Source organism: Pinus tabuliformis, chromosome 9 (assembly GCF_031772625.1).
Source record: "Pinus tabuliformis cultivar Carrire ecotype Pingquan chromosome 9, CPIR1, whole genome shotgun sequence".
In the NCBI taxonomy this organism is placed as follows: Eukaryota; Viridiplantae; Streptophyta; class Pinopsida; order Pinales; family Pinaceae; genus Pinus; species Pinus tabuliformis.
Genome location: NC_142307.1, coordinates 1,981,194,989 through 1,981,214,851, shown reverse-complemented (window position 1 = coordinate 1,981,214,851; position 19,863 = coordinate 1,981,194,989). Strand labels below are relative to the sequence as shown.

Sequence of the window (19,863 nt, the reverse complement as noted above, 5' to 3'; positions counted from 1 at the left end):
GACCATGTGAGAAATCGTTTGATTACTGGTCATTGATGTATACCGTTAACAAACGCGAGACTATGAGAGTCAAGGTACCCAATAAAATCTAACAAGTGCGAATGAATGAGTTGAAGTCGAACACCTGGAAGAATCTATTAATCAAGGGACGATGATGGTTTTGCACTGTTGATAGCGAAGGAATCTGCCACTGATGACTGCAAACCCCAAGGTACTGCCAAATGGACTCTAGATCTTTGTCCCAGAGCAATGAGCCGTAGTCAATAGGAAAAGATTCGTTGGAAGGAAGGCACTAAGGCATTCTTCATCAATCTAGCGCGAGTGTAACCCATAGGCCAATAATGTGGAAGGAATCGGACGAAAAAGATGTAGTAACCCAACCGAAGCACATTTTCTGTGTACACAAGATGTAGCTAGCGCACGATAGAAACCCTATGAACCAACCAATAATGAAAGCTGACACAGAGGCGAGGAATCCATGAATAGGGTCAAATGGGAACCAAGGCACTTCATGAATCCCAATGTGTGATAATGAAAGCTGATGTCGAACACAAGGGAAACCACTCAGTCAAAGACCCATGATACTGATCGATGCTGAGCACAAGGTGACCTATCAATAATGAAAATAAGGCCAGGGTGCGGCTCTGGGCCTGCCCTCAGAGCAATATGTCGTCGTCGATAAGGACAAGACCTGCCAGCAAGAAGTCAATGGAGACTTTCTCAAACTGGCACGAGCAAAGGACCAAACTGATGTGATGATGATGAAAAGGAGATTTTGGGGGTTAATCAAAATCCATTTCCCTTAAAGAAATCAATTCTGAGGCCTATGGGTTATGGCCCACAAGCCTTATCGGAAGCATTCTTTAGGCCTTCGCCTTTAACCGTGGACTTACACAAGAATCGGAGCCAATATAACTATCGGAGGCTGTAATATAGGCATTAAGCCTTAAAATCCCGCGGCCACACAGCTATTGGAAAACACGGGAACACGGGATTTACAAAGGAAACCCCGCTTAGAGTCCATGGCCGGACCTCAAATCTTATAAGCCTGCAATTATAAATTCGGCGGGTCCGCTCCTTCCTATCGTAAGACTGCAGTGCCACTCCACCGAAATTCTGTCTACCGATCCTTCTGATGGCCTGATCGCCAATTGGTCTATTGGCAACATCGCTCATCGGCCATCGGTGTTTCCATTGCCACCAGCCTTTGACCTTCCCGATATGCGATTAGTGATCAGATCTAGACTGTCAATCTGACGTCAGATACGACGGATGTTGCTGAATCGCAATATCGCAATCGCCATTTCCCGTTGGCCGATTCTGATAACTCATAAGGAGTTCTGCCGATGTGATAAAGGTTGATCTGGACTGTTGATCATTCGATCCAACGGATCCTGTGTGTTCTCAACATTCCTTCTTTATCTTTGGTCTCCCTCGCATTCATCCGCTGCTTGATGGATCTCTGTGTTTAAAACACAGTTCTCTGCCATACCTGCATTCGCATCATAACTTCCACAACACGGTTAACCTTGTTAAATCAAAGGGTTACCATCATGCTTGATGGTTGATCAACACACCCAAAGGTGGGAATTGAACCTGCAACACATATATATGAAATAGAGTTGGAAAACCACTAATGCATATATATATATATATATATATATATATAAAACACAAACAACGCACATCAACACTTAAACACACATATATTTATATAAGAACAACACGGCTACAAATCCAAGGAATTTCAGCCTTAGCATAGAGTCTCTCTCGACTACGTTGTAAACACTTTATTCTCACAGTCTTCTATCTATTACTCAGTTTATCTCTACTCTTAACACTTGAACATACAGGTTCAACACACATATATATAAGGAAGCATTATTGGATCGGATCACGGAAGGATCTGATCACATCCTTTAACAAAAAGCCCTTAAAGCATTGATAATGCATGCATATAGTAGAGTTCAGGGTTCTGTGATCCATATCAAGTTTACAAAAGATTTTTCGGCGAAGATCACATGAAACATCATTTGTCGACGCGTTTCGAACCAACCAGTGTGGTTCATCGTCAGGACAAGTTGAAGAAACAGATCCAGCTTAGCAAGTTAAATAGACAGAGCAGAGCCTCCAACAGCTAAAAAGACCAACAGCTACTTTGGACTAGGTACCGGGATCAAAACCCTTTTTTTTAATAATTTAAGGAAAAAGTTACCCTAGGGGGACCAATCCCTTAAAATAAAATAAATAAAAATAATATTATGATAATAGTTAGTTAAAATAAATAATTAAAAATTATATTTAAGGGAGAAAATTACCCTAGGGGGACCAATCCCTAAAATAAATTAAATAAAAATAATTTTATGAATAAAATTATTAATAAATAATTATTAATTTAGTAAAAATTATTAATAAATAATTTTATGATGATAGTTAGTTAAATAATTGAAATGTTATGTTAAATTAGTAATTAAATTTAACATAACATTTCAATTATTTAACTAACTATCATCATAAAATTATTTATTAATAATTTTTACTAAATTAATAATTATTTATTAATAATTTTATTCATAAAATTATTTTTATTTAATTTATTTTAGGGATTGGTCCCCCTAGGGTAATTTTCGCCCTTAAATGTAATTTTTAATTATTTATTTTAACTAACTATTATCATGAATTAATTTTTTACATATTATTTTAATTATTTATTAAGATTTTTAACTAACTATTATCATAATATTATTTTTATTTATTTTATTTTAAGGGATTGGTCCCCCTAGGGTAACTTTTTCCTTAAATTATTAAAAAAAGGGGTTTTATCCCGGTACCTAGTCCAAAGTAGCTGTTGGTCTTTTTAGCCGTTGGAGGCTCTGCTCTGTCTAATTAACTTGCTAAGCTGGATCTGTTTCTTCAACTTGTCCTGACGATGAACCACTCTGGTTGGTTCGAAACGCGTCGAAAAATGATGTTTCATGTGATCTTTGCTGAAAAATCTTTTGTAAATGCATGCATATGTCGCAGGATATATCTATCTAAAGAACCATTGGATCGGATCACTGGGAAGGATTCGATCATATCCCTTCCTTGATTTACTCAACAAACCCGTATACACGGAAGATTACATTTTTAGACAAGTCTTGGAGAGACTTATCACTTTCATCTTTTTCTCTCTTTAAATTTGTTTTAAAGCAGATTTTCTCCTTGTTTTGCTCCCTTGGTCCACGCTCGCTTTCTTTTTCCGCTTTGGATTCCTCCCTTTGTCTAAGGGTGCTGGATGCTCCTGCATCATATGACAAACATGACATTGACAACCAGGGATGGCCAACTGAAAAATAGGTCTAGAGACATCGCAGAGAGGTCGACTCAGGCTTACTTCCCTTGAACAAAAGCACGACTCAATGATGACTAGATGGCAGCATATGATAACTCTGTATAAGTTCGTAATGCAGGTGGCACGAGCGAACTCTCCATATGATTGGAAGAGGTAACCAATCGGAGGAGAACTTATTCAATAACAAGGTTAAGGCGTACCTAAGTCAAACTAAATCCCGCCCAAAATGGAGGAGAGACTTTCTTTTGAGTGCTTTGTTCAAGGGCAACACGATTGAGTCTAGCTGCCAACAATATATGGAAATGTTGTTCTGTTCCCGCTCTTTTTGGAATATATAATTTTTTTTGTCTTTTTCTTTGAACTGGAAAAAAAATAAAAGAATGCTATAGTACAGTGGACAGAACGAGTGTCAGAGAAACAGATGATCTATGCTCAATGCAGGGAGGCAAAACTGGCCAAGGACATTCAGAGGGATGTTCCTTCCACGGGTCAAAGGATGTGTCAAGTTGTAGAAGCTAAGTGATTGCATGGTTGATTGTGCAGAAGACATGGTTAAATAAGTGGCTTAAACACGAGTCTAAGTGAAGCCAGCTCAAGGCCAAAAGGTGCAAATAGTCAAAATGCAATGCAGCTATACAAATCAACACAAAGGAGCCTCTAGGGTATAAGGCCATAAATAAGCGTAGAAGCAAGGAGAATGTGTCTTCAACGCACAAGCCATGGTGGGACTAAAGAGGACTCCCGACCCTACTCAGTATAACAGCATGGGCAACCAAAATCAGTGAGGTTCTAACTACGATGCCCATGTAAAGGATGGCTCTACCATCGCACCATGATTTAAAAATCGGCGAGTGAACATGGTTTGATAACCAAGACACGATGGGGTCGAGCCTATGGCTAAAGTATCGCTGAACGGAGGCTAGTATGCAAGATGCAATGGAAAAAATGGTTTTCCTAACCTCTATGCTAGTAAGTGAACGATACCTGCCATGACAGGCCAGCGGTCATGGGATCGAAATAAGATTTCAAAGAAGTGTCCAAAATACCCTAAAACAATAAACCATTCTTGACAATCCAAGCCCACAAGTCAAAAAATTCATGAGACAAAAAATCAAGTTTTGAGAAAAAAATTTGAAATTTCAAAGCTATATATTGACTTTTAGACTAACAAATTTTTCATTTCTATTTGGAAAAAAGTTGTCGATCAAAAAAGGAGCAAACTTGCCTCTGAAGAATTGGGCCATTCAAATCACGCCAAAGTTACCTGGTAACCCTCAAATCATACTTGCAATGTTTTGTGATAGTTTTTAGAAGTTTTTATTAAGATTTGACTGTGGGAATTCATGCCAAAAAATCCAACTTTGCGTACACGCATGTTGGCTATGATCAACCCATGTATACGACGGCCCTACACGCGACTGTGTGTAAAGGGAACCCGCGTGTATGCGAGTTGAAGTTCAAACACAAAATCTAATCGTTGAAACTCATATTTTTTTTTCAAGATGACCATCACATGGAGAGAGAGAGAGCATACTACAATTGGCAATGAGGTAATGAATGACCAAAATGCACTAGATGCATTGAGAGGGTGCGGCTTGTTGAAATTCTTCAAAATGCCGAACATGAAAGCCAACACACGCCTGCTTGAATTATTGATCCACTACTAGAGTGTAGAGGATGATGCCTTCATGATAGATCAAATGCCTCTCAGGATTGAGGTGGAAGACATCTATTTTATTACAGGTCTCTCCCGAAGAGGGGAGGTTGTGCATTCGACCGACAGGACAAGGAGTAGTCTTTCAGTAGAAGACTATGTACATATATACTATCCTGGGCACCCAGAAAATATTGGAAGTCAGATTCCAATCAAACACGTGGATAGTTTATCTCTGAGGATTCTGTTGTTTACCATTGCGAGGGTAAATGGATTAGCTTCACTACATCAGGCTTCACGAGTGTCCATGAGGCTGGCAATGGGATGCTTAACCACGGTTTTTGACTGGTGCACACCTCTTCTAACCAACATGAAGAGCCAACTGACCTCCATTCAGAAGGGTCAGGCAAAGAACTTTGGATATGGGACTATTTTATGTTCCTTGTTCTTCGAGAAGGTGCCTAGACTACGTCGCAAGGTATTTTTCTTTATCAGCAGCCCGCGAGATCCTCAGATGGGTAGATGGATTGACTTAATGAAACGCTTTGGAGGCGGGGACGTGCCTAGGATGACTTTTGATGATGAGTTTTTTGCCTAGTGGGACCAACAGATCATCGCAGTTGATGACTACCCCTATGCTGGTATGGATTTCCGAAGAGATCCAGACTTGGTGTTGCCACCAAATGCAGCATGGGGAGACATAGGTAACAATTTTTAAGTTTTTGTCAATTATTTAAGATTTTTTTTCTTTTTTAAATATGAAATGAACTTAGAAATATTTTTGATGGGACGAAATATTGAAAAAATGATCATGTTCCAGATGTGGGTCTAGTGAGACCAGATGGATTTCCGAGGCACAGGCATCGTAGAAGAGGTGTCGAAGAGGCAACAACTGAGACAGAGAGGGTCCTATATGCAGTTCAAAGAAAATTGGTGAGATTGACTCACCAGGTACCGATGATAGCCATAGAGGATCTACCTGAGAATATGCAGTGCCGCGTGGTAGGAGTACCACGGGACTGGGTCCGCATACTTCGGTGTGTGGTCAATGCAGTAGTTAACATTTTAGCCACTCATCCTGAGCTGGGTCAATAGACAGACTGGACATGATTATGGGCATTTCGTCCCAATTTTGTATATTATTTTGAACACTTTATCTATACACAAATAGTTTTATGATATATATATAGATCCAAATTTTTGATGTTTGTTTAATTTGATGAATGATTGATATGCCAATCTAATACCTTGATTAGCAATAGAGTCCGCTAATGAATTCTCAGATCATGGAATGTGCACATATGTAATATAAACAAATGATCTTTGCAACACTTTCACTCTAAAAAATTGGCGATATAAATAAGAATCCCGAACCTGATAAATATTATTTAATTGTGACACTACCAGCTGTGAGTCAAGATAAACTACCAACGAATCAATTCCATAAGAAATAGCTTCGGATAGTAAATTAATAACGACAGTGTATTCGGCAATGTTATTTGAAGCAGGACCAATACATACTCCCCTTAACACCATCAATTGACCAGATGAATAATAAATCACCCAAGCTGCGGAAGCAAGATTCTGAGTGTGCCGACTAGCAGCATCGACAAATCCGAAATATATTAAGTCATCCATCAACACCTGCCAAAGCGGATAAAAAATGTCGATATCACAAAATGCCCAAAAAATATGTACAAAAATAAAATATATACAAACAAGCAATTGCTCGGCCGAAACCTGAGCAAAATACTTCTTAAGGTAGAGCCCATCTAGGGGCTCTGCCAGCTTGTTCCTAGAGATGTTTACAGTTCTTGAGCTAATCGACATATTACCTTCGGCAGATAATTGTGCTGGAGCCAAAGGGTTTGAAACTGTACAAACATCACTAGTAAGCAGATTAGAGAATCGAGATTCGACTTCATGCAATGGAGGAATAAAATATGAATTATGATGTAAATCTTCCCACGGTCGATCTACATCCATCATTTCTTCGAAAATTGCTTCGTTAGATGGTAAAACTGTATCTAAGCAATCCCGAGCAGAAGTAAAGGGTCCAAGCTGGAGCCACATCACCATCTAACTCCTCCTTTGAGAAAGGAGTGGGATGGTTGTCTGTAGAGTTATCGATAGATTTATATCTAAGTTCTGCTACAGACATAGGAAATGTTATTCCAAGAACCTGCCCTCCATCTAATGTAGTTGTAGATGAAGGTAAGGTCTAAGGGCCTGAAAAATAATGAGTTCGAAAGAACTCTTTCTGTGAAGGCTCCTTGGAGGATGAAATTGCATCGATTCTAGCTGTAGGAGGGGGAAGGTCAAATACACCCATCAAGGAAGAGTACATCCCAACTCCTAAATTCTCTATAGGTTGATGGGGATTATCCACCAATGGAATGGTAGAATCCGAAGTTGCACGAGAGTCTCCCAGAGAATAATCTAACTGATCAATTTTAACAATTCTCCCCTCATGAGGGAAACAGAGGATGCGGAATAGAGATGAAACTATGGCATCCATCTCATAAATCCAATTCCTTCCTAAGAGGAGGTTGTAATCCAAGTTGGCATCAATGATTTCTACCTCAATATTAACGACCTTTCCTCCAACACATATAGGAAAAGCCTGGATAATTCCGTGTGCCCGATGAGAATGACCATCAAATGCTGTTAAGAGAGTCGGTGAAAGAACAACTGAAGGTAATCCAATGGACTTTCAACATGACATACAAATTACGCATGTGGAAGCTCCCTCATCTATAAATATCCGAAAATATTGGTATTTCGGTAAGTAGACTTTATCTGGAAATCCATATGTTGAGGAAGTCCCTTTTTGACATTCAGCATATCAAAAGTGAGCAGTAAAGAATTTTTTGGATCCACTGATTTCCGAAAGCAAAGCACTTCTCTGAGCAAGACATGACTGGAGTACCTCCAATGTAGACATAGCACAAGGACTTTGAGCCAGATCTTCTACAATCGAGTAGTTCTGGGCTGCCCTAGCATTAGGGTTAATAGTCGAGCGCTTTGCGGAACCTTTCACTATTCGAGGTATAGACTCAGTAGAGGGTCGCTCAATATGAAGCGGGTCTATGGTATCGGGAACAGATTTTGCCTTAGATGTTTCTGTTTCACCATAATTGCATGCTCGTGTGGCAACGTTGACATGAGAGTTCATCATATAAATATTTGAGGAATTTTCCCCTTCTTGGTTGCCCCCTGTGGAGGTACCAGCATTCGAGTTTGCACAAGCAAGTAATTGTTGCCCTTGGGGAAAAGGGTTAGTCAGGACAGCTTGGGAGCTAGAGGACCCTTGTTGCACTAACAAGTGCTGAGCATCTTGAATCTTAGGGCAGAGGTGAGTCAAATGATCTCCATTGCATAACGTACATGGAAATTTATCCTTCTTCTTAGACTCTTTTCTACTCTCACCGGCACCATTGCTGGGCTTGTTCGCATTACCCTTCCCTTCTTGGTTCTTCTTCTTACCTCGTCCCTTCTTCCCATTGGATTGTTGATTTCCTTTAGGGTTAGAAGCCTGGACGGCGTTAATGGAGGTAGGTTGGGAGGGCGAAGGTGTAGACGGTGTTGCCTGGTTAGAAGAAGCAATTTGTAGAGACAACTGCTGCAATTGGTTCACCGTATTTGCGTTAATTGATCCAACTATACCATTGGCGTGAGGGCTTGGCTTTGGTTTGGCTAAATCAACCTTGGATCTAGGAGCATCAGGTAGGATTTTCTAAAGAGTCCCAGACTGAGAATATATCAGTTCTAATTGTTGGGCTCGAAAAATAGCCCGCTCTTCCGAATAAACACCGGAAAGAGAAACATCCTTGGAGATCTCAGGTTGTAAAGATTTGAGAAACCATTCGAGACGGAACTCTGGTGGAATTTCGGCTTTGATAAGCCTCTTTCTCCGTCTCCATTCCTGGATATGATCCGAAATGTGTGTTGTCGTGTCTTGATGAAAATTGGCTAGAAGCTCAGTTTTGGCTTCATAGTGGATAGGCAACTGAAAATGGTTCAAGAAAATATTAGCCAAATCGACAAAAGAAGTAAAGGTGCCCCCTAGCAACTCTATATACCATTTGGCCGCATTCCCTGTTAAGGTGCACTGAAATAACCTCAACCTGATTGAATCATCTATCAGGGAGTTGGATGAGCACCATAAGTGGAATGTGGTCACATGGTCTCCTGGGTCTTCACCATTCTTCCCTTTGAATTTTGGAATATCGATGGATGTTTAGTTGGGAGCGGAGGCCATGCCGGATTGTACCTAATTGGATCATTTGTCAATTTAGTCAAGTCTGGAAAATTAATCGTGGCTAGAAAAGGAAGTCGTGGAGGACCTTGGGAATTCCATCCGCACTGGGCGGGGTTGACATAGGTCTGAAAAGAATGAACTAGATTTTGAAAGGCACCAGGTTGCCCGAAGTAACTTGTAGAGCCTATTGAACCAAAGGTTGATCCTTGTGGTCCAACAAAATTCGGAGTTTGACCAACTCCTGCCGAAAATCCTCCGTAACCGGTGAAGTTACCCCTTAACGAAGTATTGAATGGAGCCGATAGCCCCGAATAAGGGTTCCAAGCATTAGCAAAGGGTGAAAAACTTTGAAATGAATTAACCAAGGAATACGACACATTCCCTTGTTGGCCAAAAAATTGATTCCCAACTGCTATCCCACTAACCGCAGGGTTTGTCCAACTCTGAAAGGGGTTACTACATTGATTTGTAAAAGGAAAAGGCATTGACCCTACTGTCGGATTGGAATGTGATATATGACCACTTCTAAATGGGAAACCCTGAAAAGAAGCCAATTCACTCATCATGGATGTGAAGGCGGTTGATGGTATATTCAAAGAAATCGAAGGAATACCTTGAGAGGGAATTCCAAAAGGGAAAAATCCAAAACTGGATGCATTAGCTTGAGAACTTCCACTCGATGACGGAATGGAAGTAGACCCAAATATAGATGTGCTGGGAGTGTTAGAAGGAATGGAGATAGTTCTTCCCCCTTGTACAAATATGGGAGTCTGCATGCTTGCAATAATTGTCATGGATGCCATGCTTCCAATAGTGGTCATCGAAGGGATAGATGTATGTGGACCTGGGCTCGAAGCCCTATGAGTCGGAGTTCCAATGTATAACAAAACGTCTGGATGATCAGGAGGAAGAAGAGAATTCGGAGCTGCAACCGACTCTGAAAGCTCTTCTACTTCAATACTATCTTCCAACTGGAAGAGTACTCGAGAAAGAACTGGTGTGTTCCTCTCTAACTCTGTGCTAGGACCAAGTCTATCTTGTGAACTAATGCCTCCAAGTGGAGGATCAATCTCCAATGCGCCCGCTGCCACAGGTTAGAAACCACTGGCAGAATCGTTCCTATGCCTTCTAGGAGAAGGCTCTGGACTCGTAGGTGAAAGGCCACAAAGTCTCTGAGACCATCGAGATGGTCAGTTAGCCACTTTGAATTATTTTTATAAAATCTACTTAAAGACTCAAGAAAATTAAAATCTAGGCCGACTAGGAGCACAGAAAACTCACTAAAATGTCCCTAAAGATATCAGCAATCAAACAACTTCCAAGTATTTCCGCTCCGAGTGATTAGTACCCGACACCAAAATACAAGAAAGTTAATAATAAGGGCCTTCCAAAAATAGACTGGGGTAATTACGTCCCAGGCCTACTAGCGAAGGTATCAGAGGTAGTTACGCTGACCTCCAGACAACAGCCTTTGTCAGTGCAAGCCCCTAAGCTTCGCAAGGGTGCCCTCTAGAAGTACTGCTGAACGTGATACAACGTCATCCTCAGGTGCCATAGGATTCCCCTCCGCAACCACCTGTGTGGATTCCTAGGACAGGTAACTATGGACACCAACTTGTATCAGAAACCGGGCGGAATAGTTGTGAGGTAGGATCCGAAAAGTAAGAGAGGGGGTATCTCTCGTCCTTATCTTCACTAACCCACATGCTTTAATCCCAGCCATGGATCTTACCTGGTCTCCCTAACGCTATTGGATTTCGCTCTTTAATCAGACTTCTATGCCTTGGAGATTTTACTCTCCTCTCGCCTAATCCAAGGCCCTAAATAAAGCTAAACTTGTTGGTGTAGTCTGATGACAATACAAAAAGTTCTAGTTTATTTTATTAAGCGCTTGATTTTAAATGGTTGTTCTTTTAAGTCAAAGGGATAAATGGAAATGAAACCAATGGTGTTTGTATGATGCAAAAGAAATTAATGAAAAACTAAATTATATGAATGCAACCATTTGTTCTTCGATGAAAATAAATTTCTACTTGGGTTCTATGAAACTTCTATAAAGCAAAAACCTTTTATTTTCTTTTCTTAAAGCACGCTTCACACTCACAAAAACTAAAAAGACTATTGATGCTTTAATAATGCAAAACTACCCTAATGCAAGTTGTACATGAAGATGCAAGATCCTAGATTATTCTAAAAAGAACGAAAGCAATTGTTTATAACTTATTAATAAGCCAATTTAAGTGTTTGAAAAGAATACAAATTTTGAATACAAAATCTTCTCCAAACAAGAAGTAAAAATCCAAAAAAATCACAATTCACATTCAAAAAATCAAAAGAAACCAAAATCAAATTTGGAAAAAGAAGACAAAAACAATGTTTTAAAGAACCTTTCTTTTCCAATAAGCAATGAAAACAACCTTTCGAAAGCACTCTAAATGCCACCAAAGACTCAAAGACCAAAAGGAGCACAAGGAAACTTTGCAAATCACAAATTCGGCGACGAATGAAAACTTGAACAAAAAGGGCTCAACTTGTACTAAATGACCCAAAAGGCAACAAAGAGATTTGACAAACTAACCAAGAAGTCAGGAAAGAAACACTTTCAAATTTGTCAAAAAGAAATTTTTAAAAAGCAAGAAAAGGTGTAAGGCCACAAAATGATGGAAAGCAAAGCAAGTAGATCAATAATCGAGCTTGACACTAATATTCAAAACAATCTGTTGTTCTAGAGAACTAGAACAATCAAGAACCTCTATAAGAAGTCTTGTGTGTCAAAACACAAATCATAAAACTCACTCAAAAGCAAACCTAGGCCAAAACTTTTCAAAGCGGAAGAGAATTCAAAACAGTAAGCTCACTGAATAATAAAATTCTAAAGACAGAAATTGACCACTCAGAGACCAAACAGACCAAGAAACAAATCTTTCTGGGCAGAGAGATTTGAAAAAACAATGCAAAAAATGGTATACGTGATTGTGTTCAAGCACAGAGGCGTGTACACGCGCTTCTGATAAAGGAAACTCACGTATACGTGGGTTCACTTCACAGAAACAAGCGTGTGTACGCTACTGTAAACAGACTAAAGTGCGTATACAAAGTTTTGCAAGAAAAATAAAAAATAAAGCCAGATCAAAAAGATCAGACTTAAGGTCTAAGATTCTACTGGACCAAACAATACTGTCACAACAAGCAAACCAAGAACTGAGCCCTGATTGACACTGAACAACCCAAACTAGGAATAACAAGATTGTTATCCCCAGTGGAGTCGCCAATTCTGTTACAGGAATAAGTACCCTAGGGCTTTGGGTTGGAACCCTAACAGAGAAAGAGCAAACTACAGTAAAAAACACTCATACAACTCAGGCAACATGCTTATGTAAACAAACTATGCGATAGTGACCATACCTGGATGTCCTTCGTTTGGGTAGTTCCGGCATGGTTCAGACCCTCTGCAACTCCTGACGATCTTTGAATCTACAAATCAACCAATTCGAACATACATAGCAGCATAGATAAAGAATTTTAATGAAATCAACTTTATATCATATAAACAAATGATTAGTTATACATCAAAATAACATTCATATATGAATTACAACAATATCTTATGCATAAACAAAGTTAATCTCATGAACAAGACAACGCTTCTTTTTATTGTAGAAAGCTATAAATAACACTGAGAGAATTCACCTGAGTCTTCTTCTTCCGGCTCCAAGCGAAACTGTCCTCCAGATCCGTCCAGTCCCAGTCTTCAACAACCTCCTTCCATAACCAACACCATGATATCTCAAGCAAGTGGGAGAATATCAACACTCAAGGAAACAAGGGTTTCCTGAAACTTGGGGAAGTGCTTGAGGCACAGGGATACTTCAGACTCAGTCAGGGATAATCGTAGTATAATAATTCTATCTCTTCTCCTCCTTAAGGCCTTACCACAGAAGTCTATTTATACTTCTCCCAATTAGGTTTTTAGTTGGGAAATAGTTGGGCCACAGGCATTAGGAGGTAATCAACAGGTAAAACCCGTGAACTCCACCCATAATTAAGGAAATTTAATTTTTTAAGTGTTTTAACATATATACGCGGGTTGGGTGTTGACTAACCCACATGTACACGCTTTTATCTTAGGGCAAAGTAGCGTACAGGGAATAAAACACTGTTTTTAAAATATTTGGACGAAGTCTGGAAGGAGGGGTTGCCCTAGGCCATAAATCAAGCATCACAAATACAAAGGGTGGTAAATGGTGCTATAACACACAACCTCACTATCACATTTCATTAAGTTAAAGTTTGTTACAATTTCATTTGAGCTCTGCATTTTCTTGCTCATTGTTGCTTGGAGCTACAAGCTTACACTTTACTTTGAGCAATTGATTCTTTACATGCAAGCATTTTATATTTGTAACAAACTTTGATTCGTTTCCATTTACCTTGGTAAATTTTTTCATGAGCACTTGAATACATGCTTCAATTTTATGCTACATTGTTATCTTGAATATCAGATCAATTTATTGTCATTGTCTATTTGAAACAAATTTAACTTTCAAGCAAATTACTTGTATCATTTTAATTCAATGATGAAACACATGCAACACTTGCAAGCTAAATTAATTCCTCCAATTGAAGTTATAATTGCAACTTATGTTGAATACAATTTCATTTTCAAGCATTGTAAATCAATCTCTTTGAAACATTTGCATGTATCATTATTTTAATTTGAGAAATTAACACAACTTGCATTTCATCTAGGCATTTTAGTGTAGGAAAGCCCTAAGCCTTATTAAAATTTTACCTCCAACATAAGTTGGTTGAAGTAGATATCTTAGGGATCCTCTACTCTTCTATTGACTCCTCACTGTGAGATCCATATCATTGGGCGAAGATGAGGTTTGAGGATTGAAGAGTTAAATTGTAATCTTGTTGTAGAGCTAATTAATAAAATTAATCAAGAGCACTTTTCATTACATTTACTTTACTTGTCTCTTGATGGTTTGAGTTTTCATATGCAAAGTCTATTCCAAAAGCAAGTACTGTAATCATTTCAAACAAGTGTTTTCTTTTCATGTTTCAAGTCTAATTGCATATTGATGTCTTGGTCTAGCACTTCCTTTCTTTTATATTTCCAAGTTAATTACTAATTTCTGAGTTTTGGCAAGATATGTTTCACATGTTTTGATTTATAACGTTGATTATCTCAAAAGCATTTTGTATCTTACATATCTTGTGCTAACAATTCTTATTTACGTTTCAGGGTTACTTTGTTTTCTCTTTTGAGAGCGTTGCATTTTACTTTGAGCAAATATATCTTTAAATTGTTGAGCAAATTCCTTATAAAGAACTGGTTTTATGGTTTTTAATCACATTAATGATTGGCATTGTTATTTCAAGTTGCTCACTTCATATTTTCCCATAAATCCTTAAAAGTAATCCATTTTCACTATAACACTCTCCTAGAAACTCACATCTTTTAACTTAATTTTCATTAGGGACCACCCCCCTTAGCTAACCTAGGAGATAGCTCAAACGGAGAGAGTCGGGATTAGTGTGATAGCCCCTTCTTTGAGTTCCTTGCCACCAACCACACCTTGTGGGGTTGAAGGCTTTTTCTCACTGACTTGTAGGTAGGTGTAGGCAGCAGGGTCAACACCCACATTGGGTTTTCCCGGGGACATTTGTCCAAAAACTACAACGTATATGTGTGTGTTTATTTTTCTTCAGTGAAATATTTAGTTTCTACAATATTTTATTTGTGTAGGTTGCAGTGTATGTATTTCGATATTTGTTGTAGAAAACTGCAAGTATTTTGTTCAAGTAAGTAACACATAGGAGAAATATCATGAAGCATAAAAACTATGGCTGAAGCAAGAAAACTGATAGCTTGAAGACTTAATATGTTAAAATACATGAGGTATTTGAAATAATAATTTATTAATATATATAAAATTGTATAAGTGATGCATGTTTACAATGAGGACCCGCATTTATATACCTAAGCAGGTGTCCTTTCATGAATGGGCATGTCTTTTAGACATGCCTTTTCACAAAAGACATGCCTTTTCACTTAACTTAATGACTATTTAACCTAATTAATATTTAATTATTTAATATTAATATTTATTTTATTTAATTACTTGTTATGAATTATATTCATAACATAACCCCTTGGCTGAAGCAAGAAAACTGATAGCTTGAAGACTTAATATGTTAAAATACACGAGGTATTTGAAATAATAATTTATTAATATATATAAAATTGTATAAGTAATGCATGTTTACAATGAGGACCTGCATTTATATACCTAAGCAATTGTCTTTTCATGAATGGTCATGTCTTTTAGACATGCCTTTTCACTTAACTTAATGACTATTTAACCTAATTAATATTTAATTATTTAATATTTATATTTATTTTATTTAATTAATTGTTATGAATTATATTCATAACATATCATCAGTTTGCTGCAGTAGGAATCAGGTAACTGACTTTTCACATGGTATCAGAGCACAGATTGTGAGCAAAAGAGCTCAGTTGCGGAAAGGAAGAGGGAGTTCAAAATTACCGCAGAGGCAACAATTCGAAACCCCAAAGGCAGCGCAGTCCTTGGGTCAAGGAGGTTGAAGTTTTGAAGAGAAATTGATTTCTCTTAGTGAGTCGACAGAGAATTTCGATCTCTAGATCGAAGCTTTCCAGAGGTAGAAGGGAGCAACATATTTTTCCTTGCAGAGCAGATCTTCAGCTAGGACGCAGATATTTTGCAGCAGTTGCTAGTAGAATAATGTTAGTGGGAGAGAAGAGCACATACTGAGGGAATTTCTTCCTCAGAGGACTTCCAGCCACGTAGTCTGAATTTTTTCTAGCAAAGCAATAGTAGTTGTGTGCGAGATTTCTCACTCTAGAAGGAGTGCGAATAGCTGGCAACAACTGCTAAAGGAGAAGAGGGAGTAGTTCGATTTTTTTGAGGATAGATGACATCAACTGGGTTGAGAGATCAAGATCGGTTGGACGAAGCCTCCAACTATGTGATCTGGAAGGCTAGGATCTCTTGCCTTCTAAATGAGCATGATCTCAAGATGTATGTCAATAGTGTGGTAGTCGTACCTGTCGATGCAGATCCACTCAATAAGTACAAGACTAAGATGGCGAAGACTAAGGATCATTCTCAACGAAGTTCGAGATCATTTAGTATCCCATATAGTCGACAAAGACATTGCCTGACAGATGTGGAAAGTCTTAGCTATGCTATACAAAGGATCTTCCGAGCAGCGAACGATGTACTTAGAGGAGAAGTTGAGATGCACGAGGTTGCAGAAAGGGGAGCGAGTAGAACCATTCCTCACAAGGCTTCAGGAGGTCTGTGATTAGCTGGCTTCAGTCGAGTCAGCATCCCAACCTTCAAAGTTTGTACGAGTAGTGCTGAATAGCATTTTTGAAGAATGGCAAGTCTTTGTCCAGAGTATCTTGGGTAGAGAAAAACTACCAAATTGAGAATGTGTGTGGGTTGATCTGTAGTAGGAGGAGATGAGGTGTGATCTGGTGAAGGCCACAATCAGTGGAAGTAGCAACAGTGGGACAAAGCAGGTGAAGGAAGAGTAAGACGTGACCCTTGCATCAAAGGGACAACAGGAGCAACGCAGAAGAAATAAGGATATTTTGAAGAGAAAGTGCTTCAGGTGTGGCAAGATGGGCCACTACAACACTCAGTGTCCTCTCAGAAAGAAGGACAAGGAGGAGAAGTAGGATCAACAAGCTGCATCCACTGAGATCGACAGGCTATCCTCCAGACTAGAGGAAGAGTTTCCATGCTTGTCGAGATGCCTACAGGGGTGAGGTGGGGTGATTTGGAGTTGTAGCCCCAGAGAGATACTGGATGGGCAGGATCCTTGAGGAGTCAACAACAATGTAGAGGTTTCAGTGATAGTTGTGCATATGGCGCAGTGCAGAGTCAACAACAACGCAGAGGCTTCAGTGACATCGCAGAGGCTAGCAACAGTCAGATCTCGGATGACGAATGCATCATACTGAATACAATTGGTTCAGTATTTTGGATGTTTTTCCATTGCAGATGTTGCAGTTACAACAACAATAGATGGAGAGAGGGATGCAGTGTTGGCAGCAGTTCAACAGGGCCGACAACAACACAGATGAAACTCATATCAGAGTTGCGCAGTAGTTGGTGGGAAGTAGGGCCAGAGATCAACAACGCAATAGGAGATGGTGCAGAGACAGAGTGATTCTTTAGTGGGTTGCAGCACTAGAGCACATTCGTTGCTAAGAGGGAGTGTTGATTTCTGTAGCATTAGATGTTCTCTTGCCTTGAGATTTTACAGAGAGGCTAAGAAACATGCATTCTCCAAAACCCAAAAATCGCTTTGGATAATTTCACCTTTAATTAAAATAATTAACTTTTTAAAATGGTTTCCTAAATCTAAACTTAGGAAATCTAGTTAATTAAAGGGTATTAATTAAATTAGGTGTGAATCTTCTAGAAGAAGACGAGGATCAACTCCCAATTAATCTTAGCCCTTGTATGTTTTAGTCTTGGTCGTTGGTGCTCCGACGAGAGATTATAAGGAGTTAGAGAACACATCGAGTGAGAGATCAGAGATCAAATTTCTCAAGAGTAGTAGCATTGTGTTTCCAGAGTAAGATTGATTGATCACTTTGCAGTGAGGGGCAGGGATAATAGTTTGGAGGAGAGTTTTCTAGATCCAGAGAGTGAAAAGTAGAGAAGGCTCTGAGCAGTTTAGAGAGGCAGTGCAATGCCACGCAGAGCTTCAGAGGGAGTTTGAAATACAGTTGGGAGTGTCGAGATCTAGTGCTAGAAGTCGGGGCGTGAGACTCAAGGGCTAGAAGGATGATTTTCCAGACTGTTGGAGATCAAAAAAGAAGGTGATGCAGAGCCCAACAGTTGTGATGCAGAGCTGTGTAGGACTGACGCAAAAGCTGCACAGAGGCAGCGTGGGGCCAGTCAGCCAACCCCTGATCAGTGTGAGATTTTTCTCACTAACTTTTTGCCAGTTATTCTCTGTATTAGATAGTCAGTTTGGGCATCCAACCATTTGTACTCATATTTACTACTGCATAATAATTAAAACCCTCAGTTGTTGCACCGGTTTTCCCACATTGGGTTTTTCCAGGGACATTTGTCCAAAAACTACAGTGTATATGTGTGTGTTTATTTCTCTCCAATGTAGTGTTTAGTTTTCGCAGTATTTTATTTGTGTAGGCTACAATGTGTGTATTTTGATATTTGTTGTAGAAAACTGCAAGTAATTTGTTCAAGTAATTAACAAATATGAGAAATATGCTGAAGTAGGAATCAGGTAACTTATTTTTCACAGGATGCACTATTCAATCCCCCTCAACAAGGTCCTTTGTTGGAAGATAATTTCCTTAAGACTCCATTTTTCCATTGTAGGTTAAGGCACTAGTCTCTAAAGTGAGTTTGATCATCTTAAAAGTCAAATTAAATTTTCCTTAACCCTATTGCTCCTTGATGGCTAGGGCAGCTGCTAGGGTTTTAAAGGAAGATTTGTGTGTAGAGTGTAACTTGTGGCTCTTAATTGTAGGATAATTTGTGCACATGGGTCTCTACTTGAGTACTTTTTTCCAAGTTTTAGGAGATTGATAGATCTAGTTGGATATGAGAGATTATCTCCAAATAGTTTATATCCTAAATTAATGTGTAGTTGAGATATTCTGCCAACTGATTGTTAGTATGACAAGATAGAGTGTCTATCTTGAGACAAACATTCATGTATATATGTGTGTACTATTTGTTAAATGGATCAATCACCACAATTTCGTTTGCACAAAAACAATTAGACTATGCTATGGAAGATATCACTATGATAATTAACATTGAGCCTATGCATGATTCATTAAGATAAAGAGGACTTCTTTCATGTATAATATAATATAACTTATACAATACAATTATTAAATTAATATATGCACTACATATCTATATAACACAACCACAACCTGGGAATAAGGTATTATAAATAGGAAGTGCCTTTTATATTATTGAAGTATTTATAAAAAGGGTAAATGTGTATTAATAATTCCTTTTTACTATTATAGATAGGTTGAGTTTGAAAATTAATTCTCTCACACAAATTATCTCAATATTATTGTGTAGATCTGTATGATTGCAATTTATTATCTACAATAAATAAATATGTATATAATTTTTCTTTTTCTCTCCACATTGGATACAAAATAATACATCTTTGATTATTTTCAATAGTAGAGAGTTCCCAAGAATTACCAAAAAAAAAAAAATACATCTTTCATTATTCTCAATGGTAGAGGGTTCCCAAGCATATTATTGGAGATGAAACAAAATGAGAAATGTCATATTTGACGTGGTTTATTATTGTTTGGAATTAAAAATAATTTGTCCTTACATCTTCGAGAAATGGTATTTGTTGCATATGCCTTTTGGTTTAGATTACAATGGAGTTGCCTGCATATGGATCTAAGACTACACCAGACACTTACTCCTTGGTCCACACAGACTTTCCAGGTCCAGTGTATATTTTTTCAGAGACAAGTGAAGGTAATATCTACAAGCTGATTTGCATGTTAATTATTTCTTTATACATTATAAT

The 19,863-nt window shown here is 38.6% G+C and overlaps 1 protein-coding gene across 3 annotated transcripts in view; it reads left to right on the top strand.

Moving 5' to 3' along the window:
- LOC149156953 (uncharacterized) overlaps nt 1-19,863 on the top strand; it is a 446,383-nt gene that overhangs the window by 148,030 nt on the left and 278,490 nt on the right. For all 3 annotated transcript variants that reach the window (XM_089445442.1, XM_089445441.1, XM_089445440.1), the window contains one exon: nt 19,703-19,811. In XM_089445442.1, coding sequence (XP_089301568.1) covers nt 19,703-19,811 — 109 coding nt within the window. The remainder of the gene's footprint in view (nt 1-19,702; nt 19,812-19,863) is intronic.